We start from the raw sequence: 26176 nt of genomic DNA, 5'->3' as shown, positions 1-26176 counted from the left end.
AAAAATGTTTTTTCTATCGAAAAATGTCAAATTTGATCATTTTTGGCTTATTGATACTTAGTCCAGTCATAAAAGACCTCTATGTATACATTTTGACTTACTTGGATCAAAATTTCAATGATTTGTATAGTAATGACTCTCATGTTGAAAAATCGAAAATTTTCAAAAAATGTTTTTTCTATCGAAAAATGTCAAAAATCGAAAATTTTGAAAAAATGTTTTTTCTATCGAAAAATATCAAATTTGATCATTTTTGGCCTATTTATACTTAGTCCAGTCATAAAGGACCTCTATGTATACATTTTGACTTACTTGGATCAAAATTTCAATGATTTGTATAGTCATGACTCTCATGTTGAAAAATCGAAAATTTTCAAAAAATGTTTTTTCTATCCAAAAATGTCAAATTTGATCATTTTTGGCTTATTTATACTTAGTCCAGTCAAAGAGGACCCTATGTATACATTTTGACTTACTTGGATCAAAATTTCAATGATTTGTATAGTCATGACAATTTAGTGGTAAAATCGGAAATTTTCAAAAAATGTTTTTTCTATCGAAAAATGTCAAATTTGGTCATTTTTGGCTTATTTACACTTAGTCCAGTCATAATGGACCTCTATGTATACATTTTGACTTACTTGTATCAAAATTTCAATGATTTGTATAGTCATGACATTTTAGTTGTAAAATCGGAAATTTTCAAAAAATGTTTTTTCTATCGAAAAATGTCAAATTTGATCATTTTTGGCTTATTTATACTTAGTCTAGTCTAACGGACCTCTATGTATTCATTTTGACTTACTTGGATCAAAATATCAATGATTTGTATAGTCATGACTCTCATGTTGAAAAATCGAAAATTTTCAAATAATGTTTTTTCTATCGCAAAATGTCAAATATGATCATTTTTGGCTTATTTATACTTAGTCCAGTCATAAAGGACCTCTATGTATACATTTTGACTTACTTGGATCAAAATTTCAATGCTTTGTATAGTCATGACTCTCATGTTGAAAAATCGAAAATTTTCAAAAAATGTTTTTTCTATCCAAAAATGTCAAATTTGATCATTTTTGGCTTATTTATACTTAGTCTAGTCAAAGAGGACCCTATGTATACATTTTGACTTACTTGGATCAAAATTTCAATGATTTGTATAGTCATGACATTTTAGTTGTAAAAACGGAAATTTTCAAAAAATGTTTTTTCTATCGAAAAATGTCAAATTTGGTAATTTTTTGCTTATTTATACTGAGTCCAGTCATAATGGACCTCTTTGTATACATTTTGACTTACTTGGATCAAAATTTCAATGATTTGTATAGTCATGACTCTCATGTTGAAAAATCGAAAATTTTCAAAAAATGTTTTTTCTATCGAAAAATGTCAAATTTGATCATTTTTGGCTTGTTTCTTCTTATTCCAGTCATAAAGGACCTCTATGTATACATTTTGACTTACTTGGATCAAAATTTCAATGATTTGTATAGTCATGACTCTCATGTTGAAAAATCGAAAATTTTCAAAAAATGTTTTTTCTATCGACAAATGCCAAATTTGATCATTTTTGGCTTATTTATACTTAGTCCAGTCATAAAGGACCTCTATGTATACATTTTGACTTACTTGGATCAAAATTTCAATGATTTGTATAGTCATGACATTTTAGTTGTAAATTCGGAAATTTTCAAAAAATGTTTTTTCTATCGAAAAATGCCAAATTTGATCATTTTTGGCTTATTTATACTTAGTCCAGTCATAAAGGACCTCTTTGTATACATTTTGACTTACTTGGATCAAAATTTCAATGATTTGTATAGTCATGACTCTCATGTTGAAAAATCGAAAATTTTCAAAAAATGTTTTTTCTATCGAAAAATGTCAAATTTGATCACTTTTGGCTTATTTATACTTAGTCCAGTCATAAAGGACCTCTATGTATACATTTTGACTTACTTGGATCAAAATTTCAATGATTTGTATAGTCATGACTCTCATGTTGAAAAATCGAAAATTTTCAAAAAATGTTTTTTCTATCGAAAAATGCCAAATTTGATCATTTTTGGCTTATTTATACTTAGTCCAGTCATAAAGGACCTCTATGTATACATTTTCACTTACTTGGATCAAAATTTCAATGATTTGTATAGTCATAACTCTCATGTAGAAAAATCGAAAATTTTCAAAAAATGTTTTTCTATCAAAAATGTCAAATTTGATCATTTTTGGCTAATTTCTACTTAGTCCAGTCATAAAGGACCTCTATGTATACATTTTGACTTACTTGGATCAAAATTTCAATGATTTGTATAGTCATGACATTTTAGTTGTAAAATCGGAAATTTTCAAAAAATGTTTTTTCTATCGAAAAATGTCAAATTTGATCATTTTTGGCTTATTTATACTTAGTCCAGTCATAAAGGACCTCTATGTATACATTTTGACTTACTTGGATCAAAATTTCAATGATTTGTATAGTAATGACTCTCATGTTGAGAAATTTAAAATTTTCAAAAAATGTTTTTTCTATCGAAAAATGTCAACTTTGATCATTTTTGGCTTATTTATACTTAGTCCAGTCATAAAGGACCTCTATGTATACATTTTGACTTACTTGGATCAAAATTTCAATGATTTGTATAGTCATGACTCTCATGTTGAAAAATCGAAAATTTTCAAAAAATGTTTTTTCTATCGAAAAATGTCAAATTTGATCATTTTTGGCTTATTTCTACTTAGTCCAGTCATAAAGTACCTCTTTGTATACATTTTGACTTACTTGGATCAAAATTTCAATGATTTGTATCGTCATGACTCTCATGTAGAAAAATCGAAAATTTTCAAAAAATGTTTTTTCTATCGAAAAATGTCAAATTTGATCAGTTTTGGCTTATTTATACTTAGTCCAGTCATAAAGGACTTCTATGTATACATTTTGACTTACTTGGATCAAAATTTAAATGATTTGTATAGTCATGACTCTCATGTTGAAAAATCGAAAATTTTCAAAAAATGTTTTTTCTATCCAAAAATGTTAAATTTGATCATTTTTGCTTAGTCCAGTCATAAAGGACCTCTATGTATACATTTTGACTTACTTGGATCAAAATTTCAATGATTTGTATAGTCATGACTCTCATGTTGAAAAATCGAAAATTTTCAAAAAATGTTTTTTCTATCGAAAATGTCAAATTTGATCATTTTTGGCTTATTTCTACTTAGTCCAGTCATAAAGGATCTCTATGTATACATTTTGACTTACTTGGATCAAAATTTCAATGATTTGTATAGTCATGACATTTTAGTTGTAAAATCGGAAATTTTCAAAAAATGTTTTTTCTATCGAAAAATGTCAAATTTGATCATTTTTGGCTTATTGATACTTAGTCTAGTCATAAAGGACCTCTATGTATACATTTTGACTTACTCGGATCAAAATTTCAATGATTTGTATAGTAATGACTCTCATGTTGAAAAATCGAAAATTTTCAAAAAATGTTTTTTCTATCGAAAAATGTCAAATTTGATCATTTTTGGCTTATTTATACTTAGTCCAGTCATAAAGGACCTCTATGTAGTGGTAAAATCGGAAATTTTCAAATAATGTTTTTTCTATCGCAAAATGTCAAATATGATCATTTTTGGCTTATTTATACTTAGTCCAGTCATAAAGGACCTCTATGTATACATTTTGACTTACTTAAATCAAAATTTCAATGCTTTGTATAGTCATGACTCTCATGTTGAAAAATCGAAAATTTTCAAAAAATGTTTTTTCTATCCAAAAATGTCAAATTTGATCATTTTTGGCTTATTTATACTTAGTCCAGTCAAAGAGGACCCTTTGTATACATTTTGACTTACTTGGATCAAAATTTCAATGATTTGTATAGTCATGACATTTTAGTTGTAAATTCGGAAATTTTCAAAAAATGTTTTTTCTATCGAAAAATGCCAAATTTGATCATTTTTGGCTTATTTATACTTAGTCCAGTCATAAAGTACCTCTTTGTATACATTTTGACTTACTTGGATCAAAATTTCAATGATTTGTATCGTCATGACTCTCATGTAGAAAAATCGAAAATTTTCAAAAAATTTTTTTTCTATCGAAAAATGTCAAATTTGATCAGTTTTGGCTCATTTATACTTAGTCCAGTCAAAGAGGACCCTATGTATACATTTTGACTTACTTGGATCAAAATTTCAATGATTTGTATCGTCATGACTCTCATGTAGAAAAATCGAAAATTTTCAAAAAATGTTTTTTCTATCGAAAAATGTCAAATTTGATCAGTTTTGGCTTATTTGTACTTAGTCCAGTCATAAAGGACTTCTATGTATACATTTTGACTTACTTGGATCAAAATTTCAATGATTTGTATAGTCATGACTCTCATGTTGAAAAATCGAAAATTTGCAAAAAATGTTTTTTCTATCGAAAAATGTCAAATTTGATCATTTTTGGCTTATTTCTACTTAGTCCAGTCATAAAGTACCTCTTTGTATACATTTTGACTTACTTGGATCAAAATTTCAATGATTTGTATAGTAATGACTCTCATGTTGAGAAATTTAAAATTTTCAAAAAATGTTTTTTCTATCGAAAAATGTCAACTTTGATCATTTTTGGCTTATTTATACTTAGTCCAGTCATAAAGGACCTCTATGTATACATTTTGACTTACTTGGATCAAAATTTCAATGATTTGTATAGTAATGACATTTTAGTTGTAAAATCGGAAATTTTCAAAAAATGTTTTTTCTATCGAAAAATGTTAAATTTGATCATTTTTGGCTTATTTATACTTAGTCCAGTCATAAAGGACCTCTATGTATACATTTTGACTTACTTGGATCAAAATTTCAATGATTTGTATAGTAATGACTCTCATGTTGAGAAATTTAAAATTTTCAAAAAATGTTTTTTCTATCGAAAAATGTCAACTTTGATCATTTTTGGGTTATTTATAATTAGTCCAGTCATAAAGGACCTCTATGTATACATTTTGACTTACTTGGATCAAAATTTCAATGATATGTATAGTCATGACTCTCATGTTGAAAAATCGAAAATTTTCAAAAAATGTTTTTTTCTATCGAAAAATGTCAAATTTGATCATTTTTGGCTTGTTTCTTCTTATTCCAGTCATAAAGGACCTCTATGTATACATTTTGACTTACTTGGATCAAAATTTCAATGATTTGTATAGTCATGACTCTCATGTTGAAAAATCGAAAATTTTCAAAAAATGTTTTTTCTATCGATAAATGCCAAATTTGATCATTTTTGGCTTATTTATACTTAGTCCAGTCATAAAGGACCTCTATGTATACATTTTGACTTACTTGGATCAAAATTTCAATGATTTGTATAGTCATGACATTTTAGTTGTAAATTCGGAAATTTTCAAAAAATGTTTTTTCTATCGAAAAATGCCAAATTTGATCATTTTTGGCTTATTTATACTTAGTCCAGTCATAAAGTACCTCTTTGTATACATTTTGACTTACTTGGATCAAAATTTCAATGATTTGTATCGTCATGACTCTCATGTAGAAAAATCGAAAATTTTCAAAAAAGTTTTTTCTATCGAAAAATGTCAAATTTGATCAGTTTTGGCTTATTTATACTTAGTCCAGTCAAAGAGGACCCTATGTATACATTTTGACTTACTTGGATCAAAATTTCAATGATTTGTATCGTCATGACTCTCATGTAGAAAAATCGAAAATTTTCAAAAAATGTTTTTTCTATCGAAAAATGTCAAATTTGATCATTTTTGGCTTATTTCTACTTAGTCCAGTCATAAAGTACCTCTTTGTATACATTTTGACTTACTTGGATCAAAATTTCTATGATTTGTATAGTAATGACTCTCATGTTGAGAAATTTAAAATTTTCAAAAAATGTTTTTTCTATCGAAAAATGTCAACTTTGATCATTTTTGGCTTATTTATACTTAGTCCAGTCATAAAGGACCTCTATGTATACATTTTGACTTACTTGGATCAAAATTTCAATGATTTGTATAGTAATGACATTTTAGTTGTAAAATCGGAAATTTTCAAAAAATGTTTTTTCTATCGAAAAATGTTAAATTTGATCATTTTTGGCTTATTTATACTTAGTCCAGTCATAAAGGACTTCTATGTATACATTTTGACTTACTTGGATCAAAATTTCAATGATTTGTATAGTCATGACTCTCATGTTGAAAAATCGAAAATTTTCAAAAAATGTTTTTTCTATCGAATAATGTCAAATTTGATCATTTTTGGCTTATTTCTACTTAGTCCAGTCAGAAAGTACCTCTTTGTATACATTTTGACTTACTTGGATCAAAATTTCTATGATTTGTATAGTAATGACTCTCATGTTGAGAAATTTAAAATTTTCAAAAAATGTTTTTTCTATCGAAAAATGTCAACTTTGATCATTTTTGGCTTATTTATACTTAGTCCAGTCATAAAGGACCTCTATGTATACATTTTGACTTACTTGGATCAAAATTTCAATGATTTGTATAGTAATGACATTTTAGTTGTAAAATCGGAAATTTTCAAAAAATGTTTTTTCTATCGAAAAATGTTAAATTTGATCATTTTTGGCTTATTTATACTTAGTCCAGTCATAAAGGACCTCTATGTATACATTTTGACTTACTTGGATCAAAATTTCAATGATTTGTATAGTAATGACTCTCATGTTGAGAAATTTAAAATTTTCAAAAAATGTTTTTTCTATCGAAAAATGTCAACTTTGATCATTTTTGGCTTATTTATACTTAGTCCAGTCATAAAGGACCTCTATGTATACATTTTGACTTACTTGGATCAAAATTTCAATGATTTGTATAGTCATGACTCTCATGTTGAAAAATCGAAAATTTTCAAAAAATGTTTTTTCTATCGAAAAATGTCAAATTTGATCATTTTTGGCTTATTTCTACTTAGTCCAGTCATAAAGTACCTCTTTGTATACATTTTGACTTACTTGGATCAAAATTTCAATGATTTGTATCGTCATGACTCTCATGTAGAAAAATCGAAAATTTTCAAAAAATGTTTTTTCTATCGAAAAATGTCAAATTTGATCAGTTTTGGCTTATTTATACTTAGTCCAGTCATAAAGGACTTCTATGTATACATTTTGACTTACTTGGATCAAAATTTCAATGATTTGTATAGTCATGACTCTCATGTTGAAAAATCGAAAATTTTCAAAAAATGTTTTTTCTATCCAAAAATGTTAAATTTGATCATTTTTGCTTAGTCCAGTCATAAAGGACCTCTATGTATACATTTTGACTTACTTGGATCAAAATTTCAATGATTTGTATAGTCATGACTCTCATGTTGAAAAATCGAAAATTTTCAAAAAATGTTTTTTTCTATCGAAAATGTCAAATTTGATCATTTTTGGCTTATTTCTACTTAGTCCAGTCATAAAGGACCTCTATGTATACATTTTGACTTACTTGGATCAAAATTTCAATGATTTGTATAGTAATGACTCTCATGTTGAAAAATCGAAAATTTTCAAAAAAATGTTTTTTCTATCGAAAAATGTCAAATTTGATCATTTTTGGCTTATTTATACTTAGTCCAGTCATAAAGGACCTCTATGTATACATTTTGTCTTACTTGGATCAAAATTTCAATGATTTGTATAGTCATGACTCTCATGTTGAAAAATCGAAAATTTTCAAAAAATGTTTTTTCTATCGAAAAATGTCAAATTTGATCATTTTTGGCTTATTTATACTTAGTCCAGTCAAAGAGGACCCTATGTATACATTTTGACTTACTTGGATCAAAATTTCAATGATTTGTATAGCCATGACAATTTAGTGGTAAAATCGGAAATTTTCAAAAAATGTTTTTTCTATCGAAAAATGTCAAATTTGGTCATTTTTGGCTTATTTATACTTAGTCCAGTCATAATGGACCTCTATGTATACATTTTGACTTACTTGGATCAAAATTTCAATGATTTGTATAGTCATGACTCTCATGTAGAAAAATCGAAAATTTTCAAAAAATGATTTTTCTATCGAAAAATGTCAAATTTGATCAGTTTTGGCTTATTAATACTTAGTCCAGTCATAAAGGACTTCTTTGTTTACATTTTGACTTACTTGGATCAAAATTTCAATGATTTGTATAGTCATGACTCTCATGTTGAAAAATCGAAAATTTTCAAAAAATGTTTTTTCTATCGAAAAATGTCAATTTGATCATTTTTGGCTTATTTATACTTAGTCCAGTCAAAAAGGACCTCTATGTATACATTTTGACTTACTTGGATCAAAATTTCAATGATTTGTATAGTCATGACTCTCATGTAGAAAAATCGAAAATTTTCAAAAAATGTTTTTTCTATCGAAAAATGTCAAATTTGATCAGTTTTGGCTTATTTAAACTTAGTCCAGTCATAAAGGACTTCTTTGTTTACATTTTGACTTACTTAGATCAAAATTTCAATGATTTGTATAGTCATGACTCTCATGTTGAAAAATCGAAAATTTTCAAAAAATGTTTTTTTCTATCCAAAAATGTCAAATTTGATCATTTTTGGCTTATTTATACTTAGTCCAGTCATAAAGTACCTCTTTGTATACATTTTGACTTACTTGGATCAAAATTTCAATGATTTGTATCGTCATGACTCTCATGTAGAAAAATCGAAAATTTTCAAAAAATGTTTTTTCTATCGAAAAATGTCAAATTTGATCAGTTTTGGCTTATTTATACTTAGTCCAGTCATAAAGGACTTTTATGTATACATTTTGACTTACTTGGATCAAAATTTCAATGATTTGTATAGTCATGACTCTCATGTTGAAAAATCGAAAATTTTCAAAAAATGTTTTTTTCTATCCAAAAATGTTAACTTTGATCATTTTTGCTTAGTCCAGTCATAAAGGACCTCTATGTATACATTTTGACTTACTTGGATCAAAATTTCAATGATTTGTATAGTCATGACTCTCATGTTGAAAAATCGAAAATAATCAAAAAATGTTTTTTCTATCGAAAAATGTCAAATTTGATCATTTTTTTGGCTTATTTCTACTTAGTCCAGTCATAAAGGACCTCTATGTATACATTTTGACTTTCTTGGATCAAAATTTCAATGATTTGTATAGTCATGACATTTTAGTTGTAAAATCGGAAATTTTCAAAAAATGTTTTTTCTATCGAAAAATGTCAAATTTGATCATTTTTGGCTTATTGATACTTAGTCCAGTCATAAAGGACCTCTATGTATACAGTTTGACTTACTTGGATCAAAATTTCAATGATTTGTATAGTCATGACATTTTAGTTGTAAAATCGGAAATTTTCAAAAAATGTTTTTTTCTATCGAAAAATGTCAAATTTGATCATTTTTGGCTTATTTATACTTAGTCCAGTCAAAAAGGACCTCTATGTATACATTTTGACTTACTTGGATCCAAATTTCAATGATTTGTATAGTCATGACTCTCATGTTGAAAAATCGAAAATAATCAAAAAATGTTTTTTCTATCGAAGAATGTCAAATTTGATCATTTTTGGCTTATTTCTACTTAGTCCAGTCATAAAGGACCTCTGTGTATACATTTTGACTTACTTGGATCAAAATTTCAATGATTTGTATAGTCATGACATTTTAGTTGTAAAATCGGAAATTTTCAAAAAAATGTTTTTTCTATCGAAAAATGTCAAATTTGATCATTTTTGGCTTATTGATACTTAGTCCAGTCAAAAAAAGACCTCTATGTATACAGTTTGACTTACTTGGATCAAAATTTCAATGATTTGTATAGTCATGACTCTCATGTTGAAAAATCGAAAATAATCAAAAAATGTTTTTTCTATCGAAAAATGTCAAATTTGATCATTTTTGGCTTATTTCTACTTGGTCCAGTCATAAAGGACTTCTTTGTTTACATTTTGACTTACTTGGATCAAAATTTCAATGATTTGTATAGTCATGACTCTCATGTTGAAAAATCGAAAATTTCCAAAAAATGTTTTTTCTATCGAAAAATGTCAAATTTGATCATTTTTGGCTTATTTATACTTAGTCCAGTCAAAAAGGACCTCTATGTATACATTTTGACTTACTTGGATCAAAATTTCAATGATTTGTATAGTCATGACTCTCATGTAGAAAAATCGAAAATTTTCAAAAAATGTTTTTTCTATCGAAAAATGTCAAATTTGATCAGTTTTGGCTTATTTATACTTAGTCCAGTCATAAAGGACTTCTTTGTTTACATTTTGACTTACTTAGATCAAAATTTCAATGATTTGTATAGTCATGACTCTCATGTTGAAAAATCGAAAATTTTCAAAAAATGTTTTTTCTATCCAAAAATGTCAAATTTGATCATTTTTGGCTTATTTATACTTAGTCCAGTCAAAAAGGACCTCTATGTATACATTTTGACTTACTTGGATCCAAATTTCAATGATTTGTATAGTCATGACTCTCATGTTGAAAAATCGAAAATAATCAAAAAATGTTTTTTCTATCGAAAAATGTCAAATTTGATCATTTTTGGCTTATTTCTACTTAGTCCAGTCATAAAGGACTTCTTTGTTTACATTTTGACTTACTTGGATCAAAATTTCAATGATTTGTATAGTCGTGACTCTCATGTTGAAAAATCGAAAATTTTCAAAAAATGTTTTTTCTATCGAAAAATGTCAAATTTGATCATTTTTGGCTTATTTATACTTAGTCCAGTCAAAAAGGACCTCTATGTATACATTTTGACTTACTTGGATCAAAATTTCAATGATTTGTATAGCCATGACAATTTAGTGGTAAAATCGGAAATTTTCAAAAAATGTTTTTTCTATCGAAAAATGTCAAATTTGGTCATTTTTGGCTTATTTATACTTAGTCCAGTCATAATGGACCTCTATGTATACATTTTGACTTACTTGGATCAAAATTTCAATGATTTGTATAGTCATGACTCTCATGTAGAAAAATCGAAAATTTTCAAAAAATGATTTTTCTATCGAAAAATGTCAAATTTGATCAGTTTTGGCTTATTAATACTTAGTCCAGTCATAAAGGACTTCTTTGTTTACATTTTGACTTACTTGGATCAAAATTTCAATGATTTGTATAGTCATGACTCTCATGTTGAAAAATCGAAAATTTTCAAAAAATGTTTTTTCTATCGAAAAATGTCAAATTTGATCATTTTTGGCTTATTTATACTTAGTCCAGTCAAAAAGGACCTCTATGTATACATTTTGACTTACTTGGATCAAAATTTCAATGATTTGTATAGTCATGACTCTCATGTAGAAAAATCGAAAATTTTCAAAAAATGTTTTTTCTATCGAAAAATGTCAAATTTGATCAGTTTTGGCTTATTTATACTTAGTCCAGTCATAAAGGACTTCTTTGTTTACATTTTGACTTACTTAGATCAAAATTTCAATGATTTGTATAGTCATGACTCTCATGTTGAAAAATCGAAAATTTTCAAAAAATGTTTTTTCTATCCAAAAATGTCAAATTTGATCATTTTTGGCTTATTTATACTTAGTCCAGTCATAAAGTACCTCTTTGTATACATTTTGACTTACTTGGATCAAAATTTCAATGATTTGTATCGTCATGACTCTCATGTAGAAAAATCGAAAATTTTCAAAAAATGTTTTTTCTTTCGAAAAATGTCAAATTTGGTCATTTTTGGCTTATTTATACTTAGTCCAGTCATAATGGACCTCTATGTATACATTTTGACTTACTTGGATCAAAATTTCAATGATTTGTATAGTCATGACTCTCATGTTGAAAAATCGAAAATTTTCAAAAAATGTTTTTTCTATCCAAAAATGTTAACTTTGATCATTTTTGCTTAGTCCAGTCATAAAGGACCTCTATGTATACATTTTGACTTACTTGGATCAAAATTTCAACGATTTGTATAGTCATGACTCTCATGTTGAAAAATCGAAAATAATCAAAAAATGTTTTTTCTATCGAAAAATGTCAAATTTGATCATTTTTGGCTTATTTCTACTTAGTCCAGTCATAAAGGACCTCTATGTATACATTTTGACTTACTTGGATCAAAATTTCAATGATTTGTATAGTCATGACATTTTAGTTGTAAAATCGGAAATTTTCAAAAAATGTTTTTTCTATCGAAAAATGTCAAATTTGATCATTTTTGGCTTATTGATACTTAGTCCAGTCATAAAGGACCTCTATGTATACAGTTTGACTTACTTGGATCAAAATTTCAATTATTTGTATAGTCATGACATTTTAGTTGTAAAATCGGAAATTTTCAAAAAATGTTTTTACTATCGAAAAATGTCAAATTTGATCATTTTTGGCTTATTTATACTTAGTCCAGTCAAAAAGGACCTCTATGTATACATTTTGACTTACTTGGATCCAAATTTCAATGATTTGTATAGTCATGACTCTCATGTTGAAAAATCGAAAATAATCAAAAAATGTTTTTTCTATCGAAAAATGTCAAATTTGATCATTTTTGGCTTATTTCTACTTCGTCCAGTCATAAAGGACTTCTTTGTTTACATTTTGACTTACTTGGATCAAAATTTCAATGATTTGTATAGTCATGACTCTCATGTTGAAAAATCGAAAATTTTCAAAAAAAATTTTTTCTATCGAAAAATGTCAAATTTGATCATTTTTGGCTTATTTATACTTAGTCCAGTCAAAAAGGACCTCTATGTATACATTTTGACTTACTTGGATCAAAATTTCAATGATTTGTATAGTCATGACTCTCATGTAGAAAAATCGAAAATTTTCAAAAAATGTTTTTTCTATCGAAAAATGTCAAATTTGATCAGTTTTGGCTTATTTATACTTAGTCCAGTCATAAAGGACTTCTTTGTTTACATTTTGACTTACTTAGATCAAAATTTCAATGATTTGTATAGTCATGACTCTCATGTTGAAAAATCGAAAATTTTCAAAAAATGTTTTTTCTATCCAAAAATGTCAAATTTGATCATTTTTGGCTTATTTATACTTAGTCCAGTCATAAAGTACCTCTTTGTATACATTTTGACTTACTTGGATCAAAATTTCAATGATTTGTATCGTCATGACTCTCATGTAGAAAAATCGAAAATTTTCAAAAAATGTTTTTTCTATCGAAAAATGTCAAATTTGATCAGTTTTGGCTTATTTATACTTAGTCCAGTCATAAAGGACTTCTATGTATACATTTTGACTAACTTGGATCAAAATTTCAATGATTTGTATAGTCATGACTCTCATGTTGAAAAATCGAAAATTTTCAAAAAATGTTTTTTTCTATCCAAAAATGTTAACTTTGATCATTTTTGCTTAGTCCAGTCATAAAGGACCTCTATGTATACATTTTGACTTACTTGGATCAAAATTTCAATGATTTGTATAGTCATGACTCTCATGTTGAAAAATCGAAAATAATCAAAAAATGTTTTTTCTATCGAAAAATGTCAAATTTGATCATTTTTGGCTTATTTCTACTTAGTCCAGTCATAAAGGACCTCTATGTATACATTTTGACTTACTTGGATCAAAATTTCAATGATTTGTATAGTCATGACATTTTAGTTGTAAAATCGGAAATTTTCAAAAAATGTTTTTTCTATCGAAAAATGTCAAATTTGATCATTTTTGGCTTATTGATACTTAGTCCAGTCATAAAGGACCTCTATGTATACAGTTTGACTTACTTGGATCAAAATTTCAATGATTTGTATAGTCATGACATTTTAGTTGTAAAATCGGAAATTTTCAAAAAATGTTTTTACTATCGAAAAATGTCAAATTTGATCATTTTTGGCTTATTTATACTTAGTCCAGTCAAAAAGGACCTCTATGTATACATTTTGACTTACTTGGATCCAAATTTCAATGATTTGTATAGTAATGACTATCATGTTCAAAAATCGAAAATTTTCAAAAAATGTTTTTTCTATCGAAAAATGTCAACTTTGATCATTTTTGGCTTATTTATACTTAGTCCAGTCATAAAGGACCTCTATGTATACATTTTGACTTACTTGGTTCAAAATTTCAATGATTTGTATCGTCATGACTCTCATGTTGAAAAATCGAAAATTTTCAAAAAATGTTTTTTCTATCGAAAAATGTCAAATTTGATCATTTTTGGCTTATTTCTACTTAGTCCAGTCATAAAGGACCTCTATGTATACATTTTGACTTACTTGGATCAAAATTTCAATGATTTGTATAGTCATGACATTTTAGTTGTAAAATCGGAAATTTTCAAAAAATGTTTTTTCTATCGAAAAATGTCAAATTTGATCATTTTTGGCTTATTGATACTTATTCCAGTCATAAAAGACCTCTATGTATACATTTTGACTTACTTGGATCAAAATTTCAATGATTTGTATAGTCATGACTCTCATGTTGAAAAATCTAAAATTTTCAAAAAATGTTTTTTCTATCGAAAAATGTCAAATTGAATCATTTTTGGCTTATTTATACTTAGTCCAGTCATAAAGGACCTCTGTGTATACATTTTGACTTACTTGGATCAAAATTTTAATGATTTGTATAGTCATGACTCTCATGTTGAAAAATCGGAAATTTTCAAATAATGTTTTTTCTATCGAAAAATGTCAAATTTGATCATTTTTGGCTTATTTATACTTAGTCCAGTCATAAAGGACCTCTATGTATACATTTTGGCTTACTGGGATCAAAATTTCAATGATTTGTATTGTCATGACATTTTAGTTGTAAAATCGGAAATTTTCAAAAAATGTTTTTTCTATAGAAAAATGTCAAATTTGATCATTTTTGGCTTATTTCTACTTAGTCCAGTCATAAAGAACCTCTTTGTATACATTTTGACTTACTTGGATCAAAATTTCAATGATTTGTATAGTCATGACTCTCATGTTAAAAATCGGAAATTTTCAAAAAATGTTTTTCTATCGAAAAATGTCAAATTTAATCATTTTTGGCTTATTTCTACTTAGTTTAGTCATAAGAGACCTCTATGTATACATTTTGACTTACTTGGATCAAAATTTCAATGATTTGTATAGTCATGCCTCTCATGTTGAAAAATCGGAAATTTTCAAAAAATGTTTTTTCTATCGAAAAATGTCAAATTTGATCATTTTTGGCTTATTTCTACTTAGTCCAGTCATAAAGGACCTCTATGTATACATTTTGACTTACTTGGCGCAAAATTTTAATGATTTGTATAGTCATGACATTCTAGTTGTAAAATCGGAAATTTTCAAAAAATGTTTTTTCTATCGAAAAATGTCAAATTTGATCATTTTTGGCTTATTTATACTTTTTTTTTTTTTTTTTTTTTTTTTTTTTTTTTTTTTTAAGGAGGAGGGGAAATCTTGCATAAGACATCCTCGTGGATAGTGTCGAGATTCCTACCGACTAAAACCCCTCCTCAATCTAGTAGTTCGCATTGGAACCGCGTTAGCATTACTTCAATGCGAGTACTGTCTTTAAAATTACATCAGGTTTTCTCTCTGCCTTCTTTTTCTTTCGTCTCTATAATGACACGCACTACTTCATAGGCCTTTATCCATTCGTCTCGTGACAGTAGCAAGCTTTTCATCATGGATTGCGAGGTGAAAGTCTCCCCTGTTTTCCTCTGGAATATTTCTCTGGCTGCTTCCCATCTAGGGCAGAAAAAGAGTGTATGTTCCGCGTCATCTATCTGATTGCAGTAAGGGCATTTATCGGTTTCGGATCTTTTTCGGTCAAACAGAAACTTTTTGAAGCAACCATGACCGGACAGGGCTTGAGTCAAAAAGTAGTCCACCTCTCCGTGTGGTCTTTCGATCCAGTTTTTGATATTTGGAATTAAATTCCATGTCCAGCGACCATGGATCCCAGATTCCCACCTTTTCTGCCATTTTTCCATTGTGCTAACTTTGACTTCTTCAGTAGGCCGACCTTCATAGAGTTGAAATCTTTCATCCACTAATAGGTCTATCGGGGGTATGCCTGATATAACACCAGCACCTTCAGCTGAAATTGTCCGGTATCCGCTGCACACTCTGATGCAAATGATCTTTTGCAGTCTCACCATCTTTCTCAGCAGGTGTTGTTTCTTCATCGCTTGTTGCCAGGCAGGAGCTGCGTAAAGTAATTGAGAATGAATTACGCTGGACAATATTCGTCTTTTGGAGGCTCTGGGTCCTCCCAAATTGGGCATGAGGCTCGATAATGCTGACATGGTTCTCTCGGCTTTCTGTATAGTCTTGTCTAGGTGCACTCCAAAATTAAGTTTGGTGTCCAACCAAACACCTAACTGCTTTAAAACCTTGCCTGGACGGATTGAGACCCCTTGAACCTCAAACTCAATGAGACCAACGTTTCTTTTAGTTGTTAAGAGAACTGCTTCGGTTTTCTCTGGTGCTATTGTCAGTTTCCTCTTCTCCATCCATTGGACCACTCTTTGAACGGCAGTATTTCCGTGATTCATTAGAGTTTCCTCGTTGGTTGCTACCACAGTCATAGCTATATCGTCAGCGAAACCCACTAGCTCCACTCCTATAGGAAGTTTCATTTTCAGTAGGCTGTCGTATTGGATATTCCACAAGGTTGGGCCTAGTATAGACCCTTGTGGTACACCACTACTGACTTCCTTCTTTGTGACCTTTCCTTCTGCTTCTAGTATTATTTCCCGTTCCGACAGATACGACGCTATTAAACTGAAAAGGCTTTCATCAATTTTCCTCACCCTTAGCTCATTAAGAATGATCTGCCACGAAGCACTGTTAAAGGCATTTTTAACATCAAGTGAGATAACCGCACAGAGGCGCCGAAATGTCTTGGAGAAGGCAGCTGCTTTTTGTGCTGTTTCTATAACTTTTCGAATAGCATCAACTGTCTGTCTACCCTCTCTGAAGCCGAACTGGTTGTTATTTATACTTAGTCCAGTCATAAAGGACCTCTATGTATACAGTTTGACTTACTTGGATCAAAATTTCAATGATTTGTATAGTCATGACTCTAATGTTGAAAAATCGAAAAATTCCAAAAAATGTTTTTTCCATCGAAAAATGTCAAATTTGATCATTTTTCGCTTATTTATACTTAGTCCAGTCATAAAGGACCTCTATGTATACATTTTGACTTTCTTGGATCAAAATTTCAATGATTTGTACAGATATGACTCTCATGTTGAAAAATCGAAAATTTTCAAAAAATGTTTTTTCTATCGAAAAATGTCAAATTTGATCATTTTTGGCTCATTTCTACTTAGTCCAGTCATAAAGGACCTCTATGTAAATATTATGACTTACTTGGATCAAAATTTCAATGATTTGTATTGTCATGACATTTTAGTTGTAAAATCGGAAATTTTCAAAAAATGTTTTTTCTATCGAAAAATGTCAAATTTAATCAGTTTTGGCTTATTTATACTTAGTCCAGTCATAAAGGACTTCTATGTATACATTTTGACTTACTTGGATCAAAATTTCAATGATTTGTATAGTCATGACTCTCATGTTGAAAAATCGAAAATTTTCAAAAAATGTTTTTTCTATCCAAAAATGTTAAATTTGATCATTTTTGCTTAGTCCAGTCATAAAGGACCTCTATGTATACATTTTGACTTACTTGGATCAAAATTTCAATGATTTGTATAGTCATGACATTTCAGTTGTAAAATCGGAAATTTTCAAAAAATGTTTTTTCTATCGAAAAATGTCAAATTTGATCATTTTTGGCTTATTTATACTTAGTCCAGTCATAATGGACCTCTATGTATACATTTTGACTTACTTGGATCAAAATTTCAATGATTTGTATAGTCATGACTCTCATGTTGAAAAATCGAAAATTTTCAAAAAATGTTTTTTCTATCCAAAAATGTTAAATTTGATCATTTTTGCTTAGTCCAGTCATAAAGGACCTCTATGTATACATTTTGACTTACTTTTACCAAAATTTCAATGATTTGTATAGTCATGACATTCTAGTTGTAAAATCGGAAATTTTCATAAAAAATTTTTTCTATTAAAAAATGTCAATTGGATCATTTTTATCTTATTTATACTTAGCCCAGTCATAAAGGACCTCTATGTATACATTTGTACTTACTTGGATCAAAATTTCAATGATTTCTAAAGTCATGACTCTTATGTTGAAAAATCGAAAATTTTCAAAAAATGTTTTTTCTATCGAAAACTGTCAAATTTGATCATTTTTGGCTTATTTATACTTAGTCCAGTCATAAAGGGCCTCTATGTATACATTTTGACTTACTTGGATCAAAATTTTAATGATTTGTATAGTCATGACTCTCATGTTGAAAAATCGAAAATTTTCAAAAAATGTTTTTTCTATCCAAAAATGTTAAATTTGATCATTTTTGCTTAGTCCAGTCATAAAGGACCTCTATGTATACATTTTGACTTACTTTTACCAAAATTTCAATGATTTGTATAGTCATGACATTCTAGTTGTAAAATCGGAAATTTTCATAAAAAATTTTTTCTATTAAAAAATGTCAATTGGATCATTTTTATCTTATTTATACTTAGCCCAGTCATAAAGGACCTCTATGTATACATTTGTACTTACTTGGATCAAAATTTCAATGATTTCTAAAGTCATGACTCTTATGTTGAAAAATCGAAAATTTTCAAAAAATGTTTTTTCTATCGAAAACTGTCAAATTTGATCATTTTTGGCTTATTTATACTTAGTCCAGTCATAAAGGGCCTCTATGTATACATTTTGACTTACTTGGACCAAAATTTTAATGATTTGTATAGTCATGACTCTCATGTTGAAAAATCGAAAATTTTCAAAAAATGTTTTTTCTATCCAAAAATGTTAAATTTGATCATTTTTGCTTAGTCCAGTCATAAAGGACCTCTATGTATACATTTTGACTTACTTTTACCAAAATTTCAATGATTTGTATAGTCATGACATTCTAGTTGTAAAATCGGAAATTTTCATAAAAAATTTTTTCTATTAAAAAATGTCAATTGGATCATTTTTATCTTATTTATACTTAGCCCAGTCATAAAGGACCTCTATGTATACATTTGTACTTACTTGGATCAAAATTTCAATGATTTCTAAAGTCATGACTCTTATGTTGAAAAATCGAAAATTTTCAAAAAATGTTTTTTCTATCGAAAAATGTCAAATTTGATCATTTTTGGCTTATTTATACTTAGTCCAGTCATAAAGGACCTCTATGTATACATTTTGGCTTACTTTGATCAAAATTTCAATGATTTGTATTGTCATGACATTTTAGTTGTAAAATCGGAAATTTTCAAAAAATGTTTTTTCTATCGAAAAATGTAAAATTTAATCAGTTTTGGCTTATTTATACTTAGTCCAGTCATAAAGGACTTCTATGTATACATTTTGACTTACTTGGATCAAAATTTCAATGATTTGTATAGTCATGACTCTCATGTTGAAAAATCGAAAATTTTCAAAAAATGTTTTTTCGATCCAAAAATGTTAAATTTGATCATTTTTGCTTAGTCCAGTCATAAAGGACCTCTATGTATACATTTTGACTTACTTGGATCAAAATTTCAATGATTTGTATAGTCATGACATTTGAGTTGTAAAATCGGAAATTTTCAAAAAATGTTTTTTCTATCGAAAAATGTCAAATTTGATCATTTTTGGCTTATTTATACTTAGTCCAGTCATAATGGACCTCTATGTATACCTTTTGACTTACTTGGATCAAAATTTCAATGATTTGTATAGTCATGACTCTCATGTTGAAAAATCAAAAATTTTCAAAAAATGTTTTTTCTATCCAAAAATGTTAAATTTGATCATTTTTGCTTAGTCCAGTCATAAAGGACCTCTATGTATACATTTTGACTTACTTGGTTCAAAATTTCAATGATTTGTATCGCCATGACTCTCATGTTGAAAAATCGAAAATTTTCAAAAAATGTTTTTTCTATCGAAAAATGTCAAATTTGATCATTTTTGGCTTATTTCTACTTAGTCCAGTCATAAAGGACCTCTATGTATACATTTTGACTTACTTGGATCAAAATTTCAATGATTTGTATAGTCATGACATTTTAGTTGTAAAATCGGAAATTTTCAAAAAATGTTTTTTCTATCGAAAAATGTCAAATTTGATCATTTTTGGCTTATTGACACTTAGTCCAGTCATAAAAGACCTCTATGTATACATTTTGACTTACTTGGATCAAAATTTCAATGATTTGTATAGTAATGATTCTCATGTTGAAAAATCGAAAATTTTCAAAAAATGTTTTTTCTATCGAAAAATGTCAAATTTGATCATTTTTGGCTTATTTCTACTTGGTCCAGTCATAAAGTACCTCGATGTATACATTTTGACTTACTTGGATCAATGTTTCAATGATTTGTATAGTCATGACTCTCATGTTGAAAAATCGAAAATTTTCAAAAAATGTTTTTTCTATCGAAAAATGTCAAATTTGATCATTTTTCGCTTATTTATACTTAGTCCAGTCATAAAGGACCTATATGTATACATTTTTACTTACTTAGATCAAAATTTCAATGATTTGTATAGTCATGACTCTCATGTTGAAAAATCGAAAATTTTCAAAAAATATTTTTTCTATCGAAAAATGTCAAATTGAATCATTTTTGGCTTATTTATACTTAGTCCAGTAATAAAGGACCTCTGTGTATACATTTTGACTTACTTGGATCAAAATTTTAATGATTTGTATAGTCATGACTCTCATGTTGAAAAATCGAAAATTTTCAAAAAATGTTTTTTCTATCGAAAAATGTCAAATTTCATCATTTTTGGCTTATTTATACTTAGTCCAGTCATAAAGGACCTCTATGTATACATTTTGGCTTACTGGGATCAAAATTTCAATGATTTGTATTGTCATGACATTTTAGTTGTAAAATCGGAAATTTTCAAAAAATGTTTTTTCTATAGAAAAATGTCAAATTTGATCATTTTTGGCTTATTTCTACTTAGTCCAGTCATAAAGAACCTCTTTGTATACATTTTGACTTACTTGGATCAAAATTTCAATGATTTGTATAGTCATGACTCTCATGTTAAAAATCGGAAATTTTCAAAAAATGTTTTTCTATCGAAAAATGTCAAATTTAATCATTTTTGGCTTATTTCTACTTAGTTTAGTCATAAGAGACCTCTATGTATACATTTTGACTTACTTGGATCAAAATTTCAATGATTTGTATAGTCATGCCTCTCATGTTGAAAAATCGGAAATTTTCAAAAAATGTTTTTTCTATCGAAAAATGTCAAATTTGATCATTTTTGGCTTATTTCTACTTAGTCCAGTCATAAAGGACCTCTATGTATACATTTTGACTTACTTGGATCAAAATTTCAATGATTTGTATAGTCATGACATTCTAGTTGTAAAATCGGAAATTTTCAAAAAATGTTTTTTCTATCGAAAAATGTCAAATTTGATCATTTTTGGCTTATTTATACTTAGTCCAGTCATAAAGGACCTCTATGTATACATTTTGACTTACTTGGATCAAAATTTCAATGATTTGTATAGTCATGACTCTAATGTTGAAAAATCGAAAAATTCCAAAAAATGTTTTTTCTATCGAAAAATGTCAAATTTGATCATTTTTCGCTTATTTATACTTAGTCCAGTCATAAAGGACTTCTATGTATACATTTTGACTTTCTTGGATCAAAATTTCAATGATTTGTACAGATATGACTCTCATGTTGAAAAATCGAAAATTTTCAAAAAATGTTTTTTCTATCGAAAAATGTCAAATTTGATCATTTTTGGCTCATTTCTACTTAGTCCAGTCATAAAGGACCTCTATGTAAACATTATGACTTACTTGGATCAAAATTTCAATGATTTGTATAGCCATGACTCTTATGTTAAAAATCGAAAATTTTCAAAAAATGTTTTTTCTATCGAAAAATGTCAAATTTGATCATTTTTGGCTTATTTCTACTTATTCCAGTCATAAAGGACCTCTTTGTACTCATTTTTACTTACTTGGATCAATATTTCGATGATTTGTATAGTCATGACATTCTAATTGTAAAATCGAAAATTTTCCAAAAATGTTTTTTCTATCGAAAAATGTCACTTTTGATCATTTTTGGCTTATTTATACTTAGTACAGTCATTAAGGACCTCTATGTATACATTTTGACTTACTTGGATCAAAATTTCAATGATTTGTATAGTCATGAATCTCATGTTGAAAAATCGAAAATTTTCAAAAAATGCTTTTTCTCTCGAAAAATGTCAAATTTAATCATTTTTGGCTTATTTCTACTTAGTCCAGTCATAAATGACCTCTTTGTATACATTTTGACTTACTTGGACCAAAATTTCAATGATTTGTATAGTCATGACATTCTAGTTGTAAAATCGGAAATTTTCATAAAAAATTTTTTCTATTAAAAAATGTCAAATTGGATCATTTTTATCTTATTTATACTTAGCCCAGTCATAAAGGACCTCTATGTATACATTTGTACTTACTTGGATCAAAATTTCAATGATTTCTAAAGTCATGACTCTCATGTTGAAAAATCGAAAATTTTCAAAAAATGTTTTTTCTATCGAAAACTGTCAAATTTGATCATTTTTGGCTTATTTATACTTAGTCCAGTCATAAAGGGCCTCTATGTATACATTTTGACTTACTTGGATCAAAATTTTAATGATTTGTATAGTCATGACTCTCATGTTGAAAAATCGAAAATTTTCAAAAAATGTTTTTTCTATCGAAAAATGTCAAATTTGATCATTTTTGGCTTATTTATACTTAGTCCAGTCATAAAGGACCTCTATGTATACATTTTGGCTTACTGGGATCAAAATTTCAATGATTTGTATTGTCATGACATTTTAGTTGTAAAATCGGAAATTTTCAAAAAATGTTTTTTCTATCGAAAAATGTCAAATTTGATCATTTTTGGCTTATTTCTACTTAGTCCAGTCATAAAGAACCTCTTTGTATACATTTTGACTTACTTGGATCAAAATTTCAATGATTTGTATAGTCATGACTCTCATGTTAAAAATCGGAAATTTTCAAAAAATGTTTTTTTCTATCGAAAAATGTCAAATTTAATCATTTTTGGCTTATTTCTACTTAGTTTAGTCATAAGAGACCTCTATGTATACATTTTGACTTACTTGGATCAAAATTTCAATGATTTGTATAGTCATGCCTCTCATGTTGAAAAATCGGAAATTTTCAAAAAATGTTTTTTCTATCGAAAAATGTCAAATTTGATCATTTTTGGCTTATTTCTACTTAGTCCAGTCATAAATGACCTCTTTGTATACATTTTGACTTACTTGGACCAAAATTTCAATGATTTGTATAGTCATGACATTCTAGTTGTAAAATCGGAAATTTTCATAAAAAATTTTTTCTATTAAAAAATGTCAAATTGGATCATTTTTATCTTATTTATACTTAGCCCAGTCATAAAGAACCTCTATGTATACATTTGTACTTACTTGGATCAAAATTTCAATGATTTCTAAAGTCATGACTCTCATGTTGAAAAATCGAAAATTTTCAAAAAATGTTTTTTCTATCGAAAACTGTCAAATTTGATCATTTTTGGCTTATTTATACTTAGTCCAGTCATAAAGGGCCTCTATGTATACATTTTGGCTTACTGGGATCAAAATTTCAATGATTTGTATTGTCATGACATTTTAGTTGTAAAATCGGAAATTTTCAAAAAATGTTTTTTCTATCGAAAAATGTCAAATTTAATCAGTTTTGGCTTATTTATACTTAGTCCAGTCATAAAGGACTTCTATGTATACATTTTGACTTACTTGGATCAAAATTTCAATGATTTGTATAGTCATGACTCTCATGTTGAAAAATCGAAAATTTTCAAAAAATGTTTTTTCTATCCAAAAATGTTAAATTTGATCATTTTTGCTTAGTCCAGTCATAAAGGACCTCTATGTATACATTTTGACTTACTTGGATCAAAATTTCAATGATTTGTATAGTCATGACATTTCAGTTGTAAAATCGGAAATTTTCAAAAAATGTTTTTTCTATCGAAAAATGTCAAATTTGATCATTTTTGGCTTATTTATACTTAGTCCAGTCATAATGGACCTCTATGTATACATTTTGACTTACTTGGATCAAAATTTCAATGATTTGTATAGTCATGACTCTCATGTTGAAAAATCGAAAATTTTCAAAAAATGTTTTTTCTATCCAAAAATGTTAAATTTGATCATTTTTGCTTAGTCCAGTCATAAAGGACCTCTATGTATACATTTTGACTTACTTGGATCAAAATTTCAATGATTTGTATAGTCATGACATTTCAGTTGTAAAATCGGAAATTTTCAAAAAATGTTTTTTCTATCGAAAAATGTCAAATTTGATCATTTTTGGCTTATTTCTACTTAGTCCAGTCATAAAGGACCTCTATGTATACATTTTGACTTACTTGGATCAAAATTTCAATGATTTGTATAGTCATGACATTTCAGTTGTAAAATCGGAAATTTTCAAAAAATGTTTTTTCTATCGAAAAATGTCAAATTTGATCATTTTTGGCTTATTTACACTTAGTCCAGTCATAATGGACCTCTATGTATACATTTTGACTTACTTGGATCAAAATTTCAATGATTTGTATAGTCATGACTCTCATGTTGAAAAATCGAAAATTTTCAAAAAATGTTTTTTCTATCGAAAAATGTCAAATTTGATCATTTTTGGCTTATTTCTACTTAGTCCAGTCATAAAGGACCTCTATGTATACATTTTGACTTATTTGGATCAAAATTTCAATGATTTGTATAGTCATGACATTTTAGTTGTAAAATCGGAAATTTTCAAAAAATGTTTTTTCTATCGAAAAATGTCAAATTTGATCATTTTTGGCTTATTTATACTTAGTCCAGTCATAAAGGACCTCTATGTATACATTTTGACTTTCTTGGATCAAAATTTCAATGATTTGTACAGATATGACTCTCATGTTGAAAAATCGAAAATTTTCAAAAAATGTTTTTTCTATCGAAAAATGTCAAATTTGATCATTTTTGCCTCATTTCTACTTAGTCCAGTCATAAAGGACCTCTATGTAAACATTATGACTTACTTGGATCAAAATTTCAATGATTTGTATAGCCATGACTCTCATGTTAAAAATCGAAAATTTTCAAAAAATGTTTTTTCTATCGAAAAATGTCAAATTTGATCATTTTTGGCTTATTTCTACTTATTCCAGTCATAAAGGACCTCTTTGTACTCATTTTTACTTACTTGGATCAATATTTCGATGATTTGTATAGTCATGACATTCTAATTGTAAAATCGAAAATTTTCAAAAAATGTTTTTTCTATCGAAAAATGTCACTTTTGATCATTTTTGGCTTATTTATACTTAGTACAGTCATTAAGGACCTCTATGTATACATTTTGACTTACTTGGATCAAAATTTCAATGATTTGTATAGTCATGACTCTCATGTTGAAAAATCGAAAATTTTCAAAAAATGCTTTTTCTCTCGAAAAATGTCAAATTTAATCATTTGTGGCTTATTTCTACTTAGTCCAGTCATAAATGATCTCTTTGTATACATTTTGACTTGCTTGGACCAAAATTTCAATGATTTGTATAGTCATGACATTCTAGTTGTAAAATCGGAAATTTTCATAAAAAATTTTTTCTATTAAAAAATGTCAAATTGGATCATTTTTATCTTATTTATACTTAGCCCAGTCATAAAGGACCTCTATGTATACATTTGCACTTACTTGGATCAAAATTTCAATGATTTCTAATGTCATGACTCTCATGTTGAAAAATCGAAAATTTTCAAAAAATGTTTTTTCTATCGAAAACTGTCAAATTTGATCATTTTTGGCTTATTTATACTTAGTCCAGTCATAAAGGGCCTCTATGTATACATTTTGACTTACTTGGATCAAAATTTCAATGATTTTTAAAGTCATGACTCTCATGTTGAAAAATCGAAAATTTTCAAAAAATGTTTTTTCTATCGAAAAATGTCAAATTTGATCATTTTTGGCTTATTTCTACTTAGTCCAGTCATAAAAAACCTCTATGTAAACATTTTGACTTACTTGGATCAAAATTTCGATGATTTGTATAGTCATGACATTCTAATTGTAAAA

The 26176-nt window shown here is 27.7% G+C and overlaps 1 protein-coding gene across 1 annotated transcript; it reads right to left on the bottom strand.

The window, feature by feature from the left end:
- Positions 1–15903: 15903 nt before the first annotated feature.
- Positions 15904–16520, bottom strand: LOC123304880 (the record flags this gene model as incomplete). Its single annotated transcript, XM_044886442.1, has 1 exon — positions 15904–16520. A coding segment is annotated over exon 1 (617 nt), but the record flags the coding sequence as incomplete, so codon positions are not given.
- Between the last annotated feature and the right edge of the window lie 9656 nt (positions 16521–26176).

The sequence above is a fragment of the Chrysoperla carnea genome, unplaced genomic scaffold, assembly GCF_905475395.1.
Source record: "Chrysoperla carnea unplaced genomic scaffold, inChrCarn1.1, whole genome shotgun sequence".
Classification (NCBI taxonomy): domain Eukaryota; kingdom Metazoa; phylum Arthropoda; class Insecta; order Neuroptera; family Chrysopidae; genus Chrysoperla; species Chrysoperla carnea.
This window is presented reverse-complemented; position numbering and strand designations above follow the sequence as displayed.